Below are 18,078 nucleotides of genomic sequence, written 5' to 3'. Positions count from 1 at the left end.
GGAAGAAAGAGAAAGAAAAAGGAAAGGATGAGAAGGGAAGAAAAACAGACACAAAGGAGAAGAGTAGGTATTCGAGTAGGGATGGATTTTTACCTTGACATTATGGAAATAAATCAGTATGGGACTGGGGCTGTAGCTCAGTGGCAGAGCACTTGCCTAGCATGCGTGAGGCACTGGGTTCAATCCTCAGCACCACATAAAAATAAGCAAATAAAGGCATTATGACAATCTACAAGTATAAATTTTTTAAAAAAATATTATAAGCCCCAAATTCTTTGAATCAGACTTAGTTAAAATTATACTTTAAATCATGGCCCATAAGTTTCAATAGTACTTAATGGAAACCTTCCAGTGAAAAGATTATTAACACAAGAAGTTTTAAACTCGATACTTGCCATGTATGACTGCATACGTGGTGTGACGCTACATCATGTACAACCATAGAAATGTAAAGTTGTGCTGAAATTGTGTACATGAATCAAAATGTATTCTGCTGTCATGTTTACCTAATTAAAATTGATGAATTAATTAAAAAAATTTAAAAGTATTTATTTATCACTTCCATGTGAGCTGGGTTCTAGGAACATGTCAAGAAATAATACAGAAGTTATTTTTTCAAGCCCAGGGCCTCTCACATGCTGAGCAAGTACTCTACCACTGAGCTACAACCCAGCCTCTAGAGAATGCTTGACCTCATGAAGAACTCTGTCTAGTCTAAAGGAGGAAGTGTTAAGAGCACATCTCAGGTTTGGGCACAGCTAATCTGAGGTGTCTGGGCTCACAGACTGATATTTGGATACATCTTCAAAATTATATTCTTCTTACATTTATTCAAATATTATTCATGGTGGTGTGTTGAATAGATTTTCAATTAATAATAACTGCTCAGCTCCCTCCATGAGTGCTGTTAATAGAATTAACACTTACATTGAACATAATATTTCAACTTATTTTAAATTCTCTTTGATTTCATTTCCCCCACCATTTATGTTTCTGGACATCACTAGTTATGGTATTTAGGAACAGAAAATGTTTATAAGAATATAGTTTAAAAGTTTTGTCCAAATACATGTTAAGATTATTGTTTTTCTGACTTTTGCATCAGCAAATAGAATCACATTGGTTCTCACTTCAGTTTTCTCTTCTGAATCTCCAAATCCTGATAGTTTTTTAAGATACAGAGTACAGAGTTTAAAATTTAGGTAATAGAAAAATATGAATTATTATCTCTAAAAATGACTATACCATAGGTTGTTCAGGTTTAGAATTTTAGCCCAGGTCACCTACTGTATTCAAATGGTACATACCTGGTTGATGTCAGGACTAGTGACATGTTGTTAAATTTCCACCACTATATATTAAATGAAGATAAGTCATTCTCCTAGCATTGGCCAGGAGAGTTTTTAAATTTACCACTGGAATGCTATGTGTATTTCATCAGGAATGAAATATAGTTGGGGTTACATTTTGTTACACATAAAAGAAATTACACAAGGAAATCCATGTGATGCTTTAGCATCTGTTGTGCTGTGGGTCCTTGGGTGCTTAAAATTAATTTTGGGGATTAAGAGAAGCTGGGTAGTTTATCTTCAAACAACCTGAAAAATCAATGAAGATAATGTTAGACTGTGTTCTCTCCTCAGAATCCACTCCCCTCCCCTGCAAGCTAGCTTCATCTCTAAGTAAAAACTGTAACATTTGCCAAAGAGAATTTTGGTTACAAGGATTAAATGAGATGGTGTATGTAAAGCTTAGTTTCTAGCTGGTGATATGAAAGGGAAAAAATGAGGGCAGTTGTTGTAACAGTGTAACAATAATAAAGCCATTCTGATTTAGGAATAGATGGAATGGAAGATAGACTACACACATACTTTTGGATTTATAATAATTTAATATATGAAAAAAATTAAACATCACCAATCAGTAGGGAGTGAAGTAGGGAATGAAATGTGCAGTAAGTAATGTCAAGGGAATTGATTGTTCACTTGAAAAAATTCTGTTAGATACATATATTATAAGATGTGTCAAAACAAATGCAGGAGGGATTAACATTCTAGGTACACAATCAACAGAAGGGACTAAGGAAAAAGATCAATAGATCTGACTATATAAACAGTTTTAAATTGTTTTTTTTAAGGTATGGAGAATCATCCAAGTTGAAAGGCAAACAATGAACTTGGAGAAATATTTGCAGAAAATATGAAAAGGTTAATATCTTTACCCTCTAAAGATCTAATAGAAATATGTAGGAAAACATTGAGATCTCAAAAGACAAATAAGCCACAAACAAGCCAGGCATGGTGATGCACACCTGTAATCCCAGTGACTCAGGAGGCTGAAATAGGAGGATTGCAAGTTCAAGGCCAGCCTCAGTGAATTAGTGAGGCCCTGAGCAGGTTAGCAAGACCCTGTCTCAAAATAAAAAATTTAAAAAAAGGGATGAGGGTGTAGCTCAGGGGTTAAGTATCTCTGGATTCAATCCTGGTGCCAGGATATATAGATAGATAGATAGATAGATAGATAGATAGATAGATAGATAGATAGATAGATATAGATATAGATATATAGATATATAGATATAGATATAGATAGATAGATGATAGATATAGATTTATATTTATATTTACATTTATAAATATATTTATTTATATTCCAAGAACATAAAGGCAAGTTACAAAGGACAAAAATGCAAACACGATTAACAGGAGAAAATACTCAGCTTCAGTAGTAAGCAGGAAAAGCAAATCAAAATTATCATATTTTGCCTCTCAAATTAGCAATGATTTAAAATAATAAAATACTGTGATGGTATGGTGAAATGGACACTGATTGTTTCCCAATGGAGACAAAGATGCCACCATCCAGATGATAGACAAAATTAGCAAGATGTATCAAAAGTCCTAAAATATTCGTATTAACATTAAAATATCCACTTCATAATAGTAAAAAAAAAACCTGTTACATATTGAGAAATAAACTTCATAAAAAGGCAAAAATCTCTGGATTTTAGAAGCCTACAAAACTGTTCTCTAGAAATAACACTTAATATATGACCCTCTCAGGAAAGATCCAATATTGTAAAGCTATCCATATCCCCAGATCAATCTATAAATTTAACATAGATCTGAGTAAAATCTCAGTGGGAGAAAATCCCAGTTGCAAAATGATGCTATCTATAGTTAAACAGGAAGATAAAACATGTGAGATTAATCAAGAAGGTATGGTAGGAGAGAGTCAGAGGACCCCTTCCCAGAAAGCCAAGCAAGCTGAGAAGCTGAGGCTGCAGTGCTGAAAACACTGTAGACCAACACAAGATGGTGGAGAATGTAAGGCTCAAACACAGACTAATGTATATATTGTGGTTGGATCTGGAATGTCCCCATAGGATCTTGTGTTGAAGGCTTGGTTCCCCCATGAAACAGTTCAGAGGTGGGGCTTTGGGGAAGGGATCAGATCATGGGGACTCTGACCTCATCAGTGGATTAATCCATGGATAGCTGAATGGACTACTGTGAGGTGGGGTCTAGCTGGGGGAAGTAGGTCACTGGGGACATGTCCTTGGGATCTATATCCCTGCCCCACCTGCCCCACCCACTGCTTCCTGGCTGCCATTAGATGAGCAGCTTTCCTCTGTCACACCCCTCTACCCTGACATTATGCCTCACCTAAGGCTCAAAACAATGAAGCCTGCTGACCATGGACTGAAACTTCTGAAACTGTGAGCCAAGATAGATCTATAAATCTTTCCTCCTTTAAGTTGTTCCTGTATTTTGGTCACAGCAACGAAAAGATAACACAGATATATATATATATATATATATATATATATATAGATAGATAGATAGATAGATATAATTTATATATACTATATATATAATTTGTTAAAAAGTGACACTTCAAATTATTGGAAATAATTTTGGGACACAAGCTAGAGTTAAAAAATATATAAAGGTGTATTCCTACATCATATCGTGTACTAAAATGAATTTGGATAGAAAAATTGTAAAATGTAAAATGTATAAAATAAAGTCATAAAAGAAATGCTAGAAAATAGGTGGCAATTTTTATAAACTTAAAATGAGAGCCACAACAGAAGTCATAAATATTTATCTGACTATATAAACTATCAAAACACCATTAGCATTAAAGAGATAAAACTGTACTAGGAAAAATATTTGCAGCATTTATACAAAATTCAATATTTTCATTAATATAAAATGGAAATCTCAGGCTTACTCATAAAAAATGTGAAAACTTAAAAAATAGTGCTTCATGTATCACATCATAAAGATTTTTTGAATGGTAATATCTAGGGTTGGTTAGGGTTAGAGAAGTGGCCTTCTCACACTGAATTGAAAGGAAAGTCAAATAATACAATCTGGCTAGTTGAAGTTTTTCAAATTTATAAAACTCTTGAAAATTCCAGGAAATTGTGCAAAGGCCTATCAAAGTGTGGCTCTTGGTTGCGAAAAACTGGAAACCATCCAAAGGGTTAAGACAGGGCTTTGATCAAATAAATCAGGACACGGTTATAAAATGACAGCCATTGCAGACTATGAAGCAGATGGATTTATTAATATGGAATCAAAAAAACAAACAGCTTGTGATAGGAAAAAGAGCCGGAGAACAGGAGAGTGGGGTATACTGATGAGAGCAAGAATGAAAATACCAATAACCAGGCAAAAAAGTCAGGAACAACTGGCTCCTATTTGCAGGAGGCTGGCCCAGGCCCAGGCCTTCTCTTTATGAACACCTTTTCCCTCCCCTCATGACATGGCTAATGAGTCTTGCTAATGACACTACTGAAACCACACATTGTTAATTGGCCTCCTTCACTCTCCAAGGTCCCAGTTCCTTTCAGACTAAAGTACCAAAAGGAAAGTAACTCTTTCTTGGAGGCCCTTCCCCCTGGTCTTATTAGCAGAAGACAATCTGCAAATCCCTGGGCTTCCCTAAGCCCCTAGGCTGCCTTATTCTAAACCCTCATTTGGGAGCTAATTAGAGGATTCTGTTCATGGAACTCACAAGGACTTCAGTCCCCAATTCTGGCCCTGGCTGTCTCAATGGAAATAGTTGCTGGAGGAGAGACTCCTGAGGCCCTGCACAGCTGAGGAAGTTTACAAAGTTTATCAATTAGTTTCCTCTTGTCTGATATATCAAAATATATCAGTTTGGGGACTCAAGAGATGAATCCCAGTGTGGGGGGAAGACACGGTGGTTTCTACAGGTCTGAGTCCTTCACTCGTTCTTTCATGGAAAGGGCAGTCAAGTGTGGTACAAGGGCCATAGCACCGGCCAGAGGATTGGAATGACTATTATTTAGTGGATTGGGTGGATAAATCCATGCTCTACCCCTTATTAGAGAGAGAGAGCACAGACTGTAGAAATATGGTAACTCCTTCAACTAAAAATCTAATGGAATTTTAACAGCTACACTATACCTAACATCAACTCAATAATCCTAAACTCAAGTCACTTAATCCTCAGAATAATCATTTCATAGATGAAAAAAATTAGCTTGCAGAGCTGACTTACCTGATATCATATGGCGGTATTAGCCCAGGATCCAGCTCTCAAAAACTATTCTTCACCCAATGCTGCCTTCACTGGGTGGCCTGATGCAGCAAGAGCCTGGGCCTTCCAGCTTGTTCCCTGCCACATCAAAGATTCAGGAATCATATTTACCCTTCCTGATATTCTGGCCTGGAAAAGCATCTTTAACTACCAAATAAATGTCTGAACCCCACTAGGGCCCTGCTATTTTTGTTGCCCCAGATTCCATGAACACAAACTCTAACAACAAAGTTAAATACTTTCTGATCAATGTTCCAAGGCTCTTTCTTGAGGTCACTTCTTTCTGTTTCCATTCATTGCTGCCTCTCAGGCCTTCACATCTCTTCCTGGCTCACGGCCACCATATCCAATTTGGGCATCTGTTCAGTTGCTGATGCCCCCCAAACAGTTCTATCCATCAGAGATCCACGGTGGTGAATTGTTGATGGGTTTATGTACCTCTTCTCAACTTTATTGGTGAGAACTTTCCATTTAATTGCCCATAGTCACTTATTTCCCTCTGTCCTTTGGCATTTTGTGTGGGTCTGAGAATTTACCATGTAGAAGATCAATGAAAAAAAAAATGTCTAAAATTCTTGGAAGAGACTAATTTTATAGATACAGGAATTGAACCTTCAAGAACTCACTAAGGTGCTTCAGACCTGGATCAGACTGGGGTCTCCTTATGTCCTGTTGATGGCTTTCTTCATTCAGCTTTACCGCCTTTTGTATTTCTGAGACTTGTTGCACCTAGAATCAGTATCACTCTGTGAATTTTGAACTACTCGGTGATTTTCTATAGACAGGGAGGAGATGAAGACACTGTCCTAGAAGCCAATACTTGGAGGCTGCTCTATGCTCTAACTTCACAGGCTCTGGCAAATCACTTAGCTTGTCTTTTACCTTTTTTATCTGTGAAGTAAGGATTTTTTTTAAAAAAAGGCTGTCTTTCTTACTCTCTAATCCTGGCCCTTATTGTCACTGTGGATGACATTCAACTGTGCTGTTGCAAAATCCAAATGAAAACTTAGATTTTAAAATGCTTTATAACTACTGTTATGTGCTATTAGAATAGTAAGAGAAAGCGACCTACTGCTAGAGTTCTCCCGAATCCCAGGAGCACTTTTCTCTGTGCTGAACACATGGAGGATGTGGAAAGTAGAATGGTTGCGACGTGTGGGTGCATTTCCGGGTAGACACATGCAAATGCTCCACTTCACAGGTGGGTCATGGGATGGCCTCAAAACTCACAGGTGTGTTGAGGACTGATCAGACATGGAATGTGTTCCTTTGGATATGAACCATCTGAAGTTGGGGCAGGTGGACTAAAATATTGCTTTGAGTTCCTTTAACTGTCAGGAGTCTGCACCTACATTCACAAAGGGCACACATTAATCTCAACCAAAGTTGAACATTATCTTCAACTGGAATTACATAAAAAGAGTTAAAATAGGCAGTCGGGCAGAGGTGCTAGGGCTGGGTAGATGTTGAGGAGGGTGACAGATGAGGTTTGGTGTGGCATGGAGCATGAGATTTCAGTTTTCAGGCCAGGACATGGGGAGAAGCAAAAGGTCCACTGGAAGTATTCTCTATAGGTAGAGACCGTTTGGTTTAGCTTTCCATTTGGGAGAGGAGGGATGGACAAGATAACCACTTCATGTCTTTCCCAGGCCTCTGAATCCTAGGAAAATGGACACAGTGGCCTTGTAAAGGATGGAGAGGCCAATGTACTAGTTTTCTCAAAGGTGAGGATGACAACAAACACTTTGAAGGCTAGAGAGAAAACATCACCAACAACTCACTTTATCCCTTCCCACACCTTCACCACTAGCACTTTTTAAAATCTTTTTTTTTTTTTTAAATTACAGTGCTTGGTGAAAAACTTCAAACAATGTCAGATAAATGGGATAAAACTCAACTTCCTTCTCCATTTCTCAGTGCCCTCCCAGTACTATTCCCCTCCACAGAGGAATCATCACATCCAATCGGAGGTTATTTACCAGGATGCTCTTCCCCCAATTCAGATGTCACATCACCATCACTTTCTAAATTTAGCAATATCTGCTAAATAGCTTTTCAGGTCAATAATGAAGTTCTTCTTTTTAAACAAAAATATGCTTTTTATTTAAATTTACTACCTAAACACAAATTACTCATATTTGCATAGCAGAGTTAGGAACCATTCGCTTTAGAACAAGAATTAAAGAAAGATAAACACTTTTGCATAACTTATGATCATTTATTTATTATCACTATCCCTATTATATTCTCCCAGTCTTTGGACACTATAAGATTTCCCACTCTGGTGCTCTGTGATCAGCTTTTGCCAACTCAATGCTGATTTTTCAGTTCTTCACAAGGAGACACTTTCTTCAGTTTTAGCTTCAGACAGTTTTTTCTTAATTTTAAGAACTGATAATGGGGTTTTTGCACAGTCAGAAAAGCTTCTCCCTATTATGCCAAATATAGTGATCATTTTGCTGCATCAGAAGAAAACTTATTTTTTAAAAAATTTCCTTTTATATCATCCTAATATTGGGTCTTCTAGGGTGTTTTGAAAACGTCTGGCAGTTTCACTGATCTCTGATAGAAGATAGGTCTCTTCTCATAGGTCATGCCTCCTACTATCAGTTAATCCACAAGACTGCTGGAACCTGGACTATCTACTCAGCTCTCAGCTGGGTGTTTGGAGGACGTGGTGTAATATAATGCATGGAAGCTTTCCTTAAGGGGCTTGGGATCTAGTTGGAGAGAGCAAAGGAAGCTGCAAGAAATACCGAAATGATTGTGACAGTGTCTTTCTTTGTGAGCCACAGAGAAGATTAAGAGTAGTGACTCTAAGCAAAGGGAGGCATGAGTCACCTGAAAGAGCCTGTGGTTGAGAGACAAAAATAGAGTTGGAGGGGCTAGGAAGAAAAGACGGAGGGTCTCACACACCTGTGTAATAAAACATCCTCATGGTTTTGGAGGAGGGTCTTGAGAATCAGCTCATACACTAGCATGTAAGTGTGTTCTGCCTACACCTGAGTTAGTCAGGAAGTGAACACTGGTTTGGGGAATAGGTGTCTGATGATCCTGTTCTGAAGAAGGTGTCGGCAGGATGCTCCGACAGGTACCAACACTCTGCTCCTAGAGTATGTCAAACCCCAATTTAACATTATAATCCTAGACTTATTTCTTAAAGAAAGAACTGGAAAAAAATTACCAAATAATATTTATACAAATATAGCTCATCTAAAAGTGGGGACAAGCATTTTTCTTTTTATTAACGTTTTAAATATGTCAGGTGAACAGTCATTAAATTTAAAACAAAAACCCACAAAATAGTTCATCTCTCATTTCCTGACCCACATTATAATTTTACTCCCATCCCTCTTTAGTCCATTTTCTATCAGTAACTTAGATACTCTTTAAGCTCTTTAGCATTTGTCCTCCATCCAAGTCTACCCTGAACCATTAGAACCAACGCTGAAGATTTCCTCTGCCCGCTCCCAGGCCTTCAGCCTAAGCAAGTTAGGTGGGTGATCAAGGAGGGAGGAAGGGACATTTTGATACTCTTGTCCGGCTCATGCTGGGGGCCTCTTCCCTGTCAGCACCCTCTTCAGGGCGCCCTGCACATCAGGGTTCCGGAGGCTGTAGATGACTGGGTTCAACATGGGACTGAGGATAGTATTGAGGATGCCAATCCCCTTGTCCTTATCCGAGGCTGAGACTGAACCCAGGCGCATGTAACTGAAGAAGCCGGTTCCATAAAAGATACAGACCACAGTGAGGTGGGAGCCACACATGGAGAAGGCCTTCTTCCTGCCCTCAGATGAGCGGATCCGCAGGACTGCAGCAGCAACGTGGGCATAGGACACTGAGATAAGGATCATGGGGATGACCCCCATAAAGGTGGCTCCCACAAACAGTAGCTGCCCATTGAGGTGGATGCTGGAGCAGGAGAGCTGGAAAAGGGGAGGGAGGTCACAGTAGAAGTGATTGACCACATTAGGGCCACAGAAGTCAAGCACTGATACAGCCACTGTGTGAGTCAAAGCATTGATGAAGGAGACGGTGCAGCAGATGCCCACCAGGGCACCCTGGACTTCACGGCTCATGTGAGTGCTGTAGGTCAGGGGCCGGCAGATGGCCAGGTAGCGGTCGTAGGCCATGGCAGTCAAGAGGTGACAGTCCACACCAGCCAGAAGGTGGAAAAAGAAGAGTTGTGAAATGCAGGCGGCATAGGGAACTCTGCACTGGGAGGCCAGGAGACACACCAGCATGGGAGGAACGGTGACGGTGATGCACCCAATGTCCAGCAGAGAGAGGTTCCCCAGGAAGTAGTACATGGGGGTGTGGAGTTTGGGCTCCACAAAGATGGCAGCCAGAATGCTGAAGTTGCCCCCCACTGTGACTAAATAGGCAAAGAAAAAAATGACAAAAAGAATGGGTTGCAGTCCTCTATTTCCTGTCAGTCCAAGAAGGATGAACTCAGTGACACCTGTCCTGTTTCCCCAGGCACCAGGCTCCATAGGCCACTGCTGGAAGCTGCACTGAGAAGAGGAGACTTAGACCTGCCAAAGGTAGAGAGTGACACACAGTAGGCACATAATCTATGTCTATTAGATGGTGGAGTGCTCCAGCTAGAACATCTCCCAATCAGGAGGGATACCAGCCTACACTGAGGCCAGGTTCCTGAAGGTTCACCATGCCAGACATTAACACTTTAGTTACTGGTTAAGAGAGAGAGATGCAGGGAATCCCAAGAAAAGGGCCTGGAGCAGAGGGAATTATTCCAGGGACCCAGGACAGGAGGACAAGACCCCATGAAAACAAGAGACACGAGAAAGATTAAGGAAAAAGAGGAGCGGGAAGCAGACAGTGGGATTTGGGGAAATATTAACATTTTAAACTGTATACTCTGAGTGTTAAAATAAGCACTTCATTTTTTTTTTAAAATTCTCATAAAAACTGTATGGAGTAACTACTAGGATTTCTATGTAATCAGGACACTGAGATTTAGAAAGGTTAAATAAGGACCTAAGATCATCAAACTCCTGACAGAATCGTGTCTCAGGCCTAGCACTTTCTGCCTTCTAACCTACACTTTAATGCTATATTGCTTGGACATGGTTGTTGTTGAGGATTTATTAATGAATTGTCTATAATAAAGAAAATAATGGAATTTTAAAAGTTTTAGGTATTAGGATGTCTACAAATATTCAAGAAAGCCAAGACCCCATTATTTTATCCTTTCATTCAATTATTTGTTGAAGGTCATGGTACTCTGGGTATATTTTTCTAACATATTTATTTATATATGTATTTTTTTAGTTTTAGGTGGACATATTATCTTTTGTTTTTATGTGGTGTTAAGGATCGAGCTCAGTGCCTCATGCACGCTAGGTGAGCACTCTACCACTGAGCCACAACCCCAGCCCCTAGGTATATATTGATGACAAATCTAACATTCTGGTCATGAGGTGTGGGAGGAAGAGAAGGTACAAAGATGATTTTAAGGTTCTTGGGCTGAGAAACTGGGAAGATGAGTTGCTAATAAATGTCACCAGGAAAACAGATGATTTTGTGCATGCATGTCAGGGAGGTGGGATCAGGAGCTTTTCCAAGGGAAAAGGGAGAAATTGAAGTCCTTGAGAGCACTGAGGTGGCTTCCACTCCATCACATATGTCCAGGTACCTGGATGATTGAGGAGTGAACCCTAGTGTGACTGGGAAGGGGTCTTCAAGGCCTCTTTATTTCTTTTTTACATTTAAAATTGTTTTATTAAACTATACAGTCCTTGTCTTGAAGTCTATTTTCTCACTGGAACCACTTTCTGCCTCTACAGCTACCATCAGCGCAGACGATGCTGGCTGTCTACATGGATTATTCCAGTAGCCCCTCAACTGTTCTTCCCCTCCTCACACCATCGCATCCCTTCATGGGAGCTGGGAAGACATGAACATCACATCTACAATTTTTCAATCTGTATTTTTACCTAACATCCTGTAATGGCTCATTTGGTTGGTAATTTATAAAGACAATTGGGAATCAAACAGATGTGAAATAGGATAATAGATTTTAATATCCTTATGAGATATTTATGGATATTCTATTTCGATACAAATTTCAACAAATGATAATTGCAATGTGGAATCTGAAAAACTCAACAAACTTTTCAATTTTAAACACGTTAATGTATCCTGCGTTTTTAATGCATCTTTAACCAATTATATGACTCTGTATCATCAAGTCCTTGGTCATTGGAAAGTATTGATTCACTGACCTACAGATCTTCCAAATATTGGCCTACTTCATTAAATAATATTTTTAAGGGCTGGGGATGTGGCTCAAGTGGTAGCGCGCTTGCCTGGCATGCGTGCGGCCCGGGTTCGATCCTCAGCACCACATACAGACAAAGATGCTGTGTCTGCCAAATACTGAAAAATAAATATTAAAGTTCTCTCTCTCTATCCCTCTTTCTCACTCTCTCTCACTCTTACTTTAAAAAAAAATATTTTTAAAAGATAACCTTTTTCTCTACTGTACAAATAAAAAAATAAAATAAAATTTAAAAAATACATAAAATGCCAAAGGGAATTTCTGGAATGTCTCCAGGGACACATTAAGCCTGGTTACAGGCATAGATATTCCTCCTTTGACTAGACTACAGAGCAGCAGTTCTCCAAGTGTTATCCATGGAGAATTGTGAAACTCTGTGCATCACTCAGCCAGTTTGTGTGTTAAAATTATTTTCAAAATTATGGCTGTTTTTCACTGTGCTGATATTTGGCCTGATGGTACAAGATCAGCTGTGAGTGAAACTATGAGTGTCTTAGCAGGAATCACAACACTGACACTGAACCTTGGTGTTTGTACTCCTCAATACAATACACATGCAGAAAAAGAAGGTGTGGTGGGTGAGGGGTGGGAGGAGGCAGGAGCAGCAGCAGCCATCATCTTCAGTCAGGAATTAAAAAAAAACACCTCAACCCTATGGTAATATATTTTAATACAATGACTGATGAAATTGAATGTATTCGTAAAGCATTTCTACTACATACTAAAGTGCAATTATCTAAGAAAAAATACTATATGGGCTGGGGATGTGGTTCAAGCGGTAGCGCGCTCGCCTGGCATACGTGCGGCCCGGGTTCAATCCTCAGCACCACATACAAACAAAGGTGTTATGTCCGCCGAAAACTAAAAAAAAATAAATAAACATTAAAAAATTCTCTCTCTCTCTCTCTCACTCTCTTAAAAAAATACTATGTGATTGTTTGAAATAAAAATCAAACAGCTAACATTTTAATGGAAAACTATTTTTATTTGGAAGGATGGTTGACAAATAAACTCTATTTATTTGTATTTCTGTATTTGATTGTGTTTTCTTAAAAATAAAAGAAGTGAGCAAGTCCTCTAAGTAAACAACAGAAAGTACTTGTTGCAATGATAAAACTTGAGCTTCCAAGTAAAAAATTAGAATACTGAAATACTTGCATTTGACGATTTTCCAAACTTCAAGGCCTCCTTCTTCTGGTTGCTTGCATAAACTGGGCCACTCTCACTCTGTTGCTAACTAGTGTCTTTTTTTCCCCCCTCAGTACTGTCCCCTTTCTGTGCTTCAAAAATCCAACCCTCAATTCTCAGGTCCAACTCATCATCCCAATTTCTTAAAGTGATTTTCCTTATTCAGCCCAATCTTTACTGGAGCTTGCCCTCCTGTGACATCACAGACAACAGTAACCTGACTCATTCCAGTGTTTCATATATGGAAAGGGATAAGAAGCATTAAGAAGAGTAGTTTGTCCGGAGTCATGAGAGAGCCATTCAGAATCAGTAGCACAAAACACGGAGCGAAGATTATGCTAACAGGCTACCATAGGTGAGCCTTTATGCTCCCAACACCTCCATCCTGTCCTGTTCTACAAAATCTATTGGCCCCCATCTATTGCCAGATAGATGAGAAAAGTCAAGTTCAAAAATATTAACTTGACTAAGGTCACATATGTCAGATTATGTTCTGAGAAGAGAATTTATTTATTTTCAGCCAATTCCTGCTGTCTGCCAGGGACCTTGCCATGTATATGAATATGTAGATTGGGTATAGATGTTCATTTTCCCTTCCCTTCCAGTGACTTAGAATGAAAACCTCATCATTATAGTTTCTACCATTCTCCTATAGATCAGGAAGAAGCCACCTGAAGCTCATGAGTGAGCAGAAGGCCTGGAGCTCTGGGCAGGCCCGTGGTGCACTTACCTTCCTGAGAGTGAGCTGGACACCTGGGGGTCAGTGAGTGCCAAGCTGACCCAAGGTTGCCTGTCTCCAATAGGCTTAATAAAGGGAGCAAGGCAGGGGCCCAGAGAATCTGTCCCAGTGTTCTCTCCACTCAGGAGCTAATTAGCATTGAGAAGCCCCAACACCAAACTTCCCCAGGGGCTGCACAAGAAACCAGAGACAGACAAACAACCTTAGTCCTTGAGGATTTCTCCTATCTGCCTAGTATTTTGGACTCTTAAAGAATCATTAGATTCATGACATCACTCCCGCATCCTAACATTTCCAAAAAGGAAGAAAGTTATAGTCAACAGATTGCAGATCTGGAAAAGTGTCACCAAAGAACTCTGATGACTTGCGGTGTCCAGAGAATGGGTTTGGAGCTCACACTGAGCCCCTGATAATAACTGATTTGGGTACATTTCTTTTCTCGTTTATTTTTCATATTTTTAAAAGTGAAATTTTTAAAGTTGGTTTAATTAAAGTATAAATTTAATTGTAAAGTTTTATGGGTTTGAGTAAAGATCAAGTGGTACTTATAGTACCTCCATCAATTCAGACAACATTTCAGTGATTCCCTTCAGGACCCTGGTGGCCCTTTGCCATCAGCCTCCCTTCTCTTCACACCTTAACCTGTGGCAACCTCTAATCTCACTTCTGTCCCCATGGTTTTGCCTTTTTCAGAGTGTCATTGTTAGAATTTGGATGTGGATTGTCCCTCAAAGCTCATCTTCTCTTTTGTTGCTGTTTTCTTACCAGCATATAAACAATACAGCTACTCTCATCTTAAAAAAAAAAAAAAGAAACTTTTAAAAAATTCAATACTCCTTTAATATTTGTTTCTCCATTGGCTACCTTCTTCCAATCATAGCTGAACTTCTCCAAAGAGTTGCCTTCATCTGCAGTCTCCACTTCCTGACTTTCCATTTACTGGATCCTCCAACTGCACCTGCTCCTACTCCAACCACCTCTCTCCGAGTGCCCTTGGAGGGGCCACACCCTGCTGGAATGGCCTCCTCCCTATCAACTTGGCAAATACCCAACCCATGGCTTCATCTCTATCCCCTCATTTATTAATTAAGAGCACTTTTAAAAAACTTTATTTAAAAAAGAAATATGTAAATTTAATATCTTTATGTAAAAATAGCTTTCTAGCCCTTCACTATACAAACACATACAATTAACTGAGCAGTGAGTTATAACATTTGGCTTATCATTATCATTTGACAAGGACAGAAGTAATTGGTCATTGGAAGTGTTGATTTGTTCAGCTGCTTCTGAGTGCCAACCTGGCCAAATATTGTCTTGTGCCTTGGAGAATTTTATAGCCTTTCAAGTACAAACGCTACTCACATGTTTTTATCTTTAGCAATTAGAAGAGTGTATACAGGTGAATGTACAGGAACACTTGTTGCAGCATTCAGATTATTTGAACCAACACAGGTTTACCAATAGAAGGTTATTAAGTCTATTTTCCTCCATTCAGTCAAAGGAATACTATGCAACCACAGAAAAAAAGATAAGAAGACCTATGTTTAATGTCATGGAAAGATGTTTGCCTATATTATTAAGGTTACAGAGCTTTAGATGTAGAAAAATTCTTTTTTGTAAATATATCTTATGAATAAAAAATGTTTACACATATATGCTATATATTCATAACCATTATCTATGAATGGTCAACTTATGGGTGATTTTTCATTTTTCTATTTTGGTGTATTCGTGGTTTTTGTTGTTGGTGGTGGTGGTTTTGGTGGTAGAGGGGATTTAATTCGGGGGTGCTTTACCACTGAGCCACATCTCCAGTCCTTTTTGGGGTTTTTTTTTTTTTTATTTTTCTTTATTTTGAGACAGGGTCTCACTAAGTTGCTTAGGGCCTTGCTTGCTAAATTGGTGAGGTGGGCTTTGCAATCCTCCTGCCTCAACCACCAGAGCCACTGGGATTACAAACACTTGCCACCACATCCAGCTCTTTTGTATTTTCTAACTTTTCAATAAACACACATTTTTTTTGAATTATGGAAACAGTTGTTTAAAGCTATAAATTCAATAAATAAAATGATAGAAATGTGCAGACAGGGGCTTGCTTCAAGTTTCAGTCAGGGGCAACAAAGATCTCCATTTAGTCAAGAAGACTTTTCCATGTGGGCCAAATCTCTTTCTCTAATTAACTTTTTCAGATTTCTTTTTTTGTTGTCAATGGTCCATTATGAAAACATTTGACCTCTCTGTGGTTTTTCTAAACAGTACTTATTCTTTCAGAATTGACTTTTTTTTTTTTTTTTGGTACTGGGGTTTGAACTCAGGGGCATTTGGCCACTGAGCCACATCCCCAGCCCTATTTTGCATTTTATTTAGAGACAGGGTCTCGCTGAGTTGCTCCGTGCCTTGCCGTTGCTGAGGCCGGCTTTGAACTGGTGACCCTGCTGCCTCAGCCTCCCAAGCCTCTGGGATTACAAGCACACGCCTCGGCACCCAGCTCAGAATTGACTTTTTAAATTCAGTTTCGTCTTATAGGTTTATTTCTTAAAATTGACATCCAGCAATACCTCAACCTGGACCAACTGCTTTGGAACAAATCAGATTTGTTAAGGAAATACAAACTTCCTAATTCATATTTTCATGTTCCTTTTCATATTTTTTAGTCTTTATTGTCCATCCCATCTCTTCACCTTAAGATACCCTTTCTCCTAGAGATGGTTTATTACTCTTTGAGAGGCAGTAATTACAGGTGTAGCTTGCCCTGGGTTCAAATCCCAGCTGTGACATTCATTAGCTTTGTGGCTTTTAGCAAATTATTCAAACCTTCTGAGGTTCAGTTTTATAAAACGCAGTTTATAAATCTGTAACCACTTCAAAAGGTTATGAGAACTGGATGAGATAATAGAGTCCACTCACTGAGAACAGAGGCAGGCACATGGTAGTTATTATGGTATAAGGGATTATTCTCATCATTTTGATTGCACCTTCCTTCCTGAGCCAGTCTCGGACCCCATTCCATCATACCCACACTCTACTTCCAGTAGGGACAATACCTGTTAGAAGCTTAAGTAGAGCAATGCATTTGTTAAGACCAGAGGCAGAGAGTCTCACTTGGGGGGCAACTTCCCTGTGAGCACCCTCCGCAGGGCGCCCTTCACATTGGGGTTCCTGAGGCTGTAGATGAGTGGGTTCAGCATGGGGCTGATGACAGTGTTGAGGATGCCAATGCCCTTGTCCTTGTCTGAAGACTCCACAGAACCCAGCCTCATGTAGCTGAAGACGCCTGTCCCATAGAAGATGCCCACCACGGTGAGGTGGGAGCCACACGTGGAGAAGGCCTTCTTCCTGCCCTCCGCAGAGCGGATTCGCAGGACGGCAGCCACCACATGGGCATAGGACACCATGATGAGGACCAAGGGGGCCACACCCATGAAGGCTGCTGCTGCAAAGAGCAACTGCTCATTGAGCTGGGTGCTGGAGCAGGAGAGCTGGAAGAGCTGGGGGAGGTCACAGTAGAAGTGATTGATCACATTGGGGCCACAGAATTTCAGAGTAGACAAGGCAACAGTTTGAGTGAGTGCATTGGTGAAGGATAAGACACAGGACATGCCGGCCAAGGCCTTCTGCATCCCCCAACCCATACGGGTGTTGTAGGTGAGAGGCTGGCAAATGGCCAGGTAGCGGTCGTAGGACATGACAGTCAGCAGAAAGCAATCTGTCCCGGCCAGCAGGTGGAAGAAGAGTTGTGAAAGGCATGCCCGATAGTGGATGGTTTTGTTGTGGGATATGAAATGCCTTAACATGGCAGGGACAGTGACACTGATGCTCCCAACATCTAGTAGAGACAAGTTTCCCAGAAAGAAGTACATGGGGGTGTGGAGTTTGGGTTCCATAAAGATGGCAGCAAGGATACTAAAATTACCACCAATAGTCGCTACATAAGCAAGAAGGAAGACGACAAAGAGGATGGGCTGTAGAGCTGGAGTCTCTGTGAGGCCCAGCAGGACAAACTGGGTCACAAGTGAATCATTTCCCGAGGCTCCCAGATCCATGACTGTCTTCCACCTGCAGTAGATTGAACAAAGTTTGAAGGCACCAATGGTGGTAAAAGGAGAATGAGATCTTTATAACAACCATCAAGTGTGACAATGTCCAGGAGAGTAAAGACACACAAAATTTAGGGAGGAGAAAGTTAAAGATTGAGCTATATTAAGAAAAGGCTTGATAAATCAGACTCTTCATGGACAAGAACAGAGGCATTGGACAGCCACAAACAGAGACA

At 39.9% G+C, this 18,078-nt stretch overlaps 1 protein-coding gene and 1 pseudogene across 1 annotated transcript; both read right to left on the bottom strand.

Moving 5' to 3' along the window:
* Window positions 1–9,119: 9,119 nt before the first annotated feature.
* On the bottom strand, window positions 9,120–10,067 carry LOC144256242 (olfactory receptor 3A10-like). The gene has a single exon (XM_077801333.1). It carries the CDS (start codon window positions 10,065–10,067, stop codon window positions 9,120–9,122), a length of 948 nt encoding a protein of 315 aa, XP_077657459.1.
* A 6,836-nt stretch (window positions 10,068–16,903) lies between these two features.
* LOC144256153 (putative olfactory receptor 3A4 pseudogene) lies at window positions 16,904–17,848 on the bottom strand (annotated as a pseudogene).
* Window positions 17,849–18,078: the final 230 nt, after the last annotated feature.

The sequence above is a fragment of the Urocitellus parryii genome, chromosome 7, assembly GCF_045843805.1.
Source record: "Urocitellus parryii isolate mUroPar1 chromosome 7, mUroPar1.hap1, whole genome shotgun sequence".
Taxonomy (NCBI): Eukaryota; Metazoa; Chordata; class Mammalia; order Rodentia; family Sciuridae; genus Urocitellus; species Urocitellus parryii.
Note: the sequence above shows the minus strand (reverse complement) of the source record. Positions and strands in the feature narration are given on the sequence as shown.

Coding starts and splice junctions, on each gene's coding strand:
- LOC144256242 (XM_077801333.1), bottom strand. CDS start 10,067: ATGGAGCCTGGTGCCTGGGGAAACAGGACAGGTGTCACTGAGTTCATC.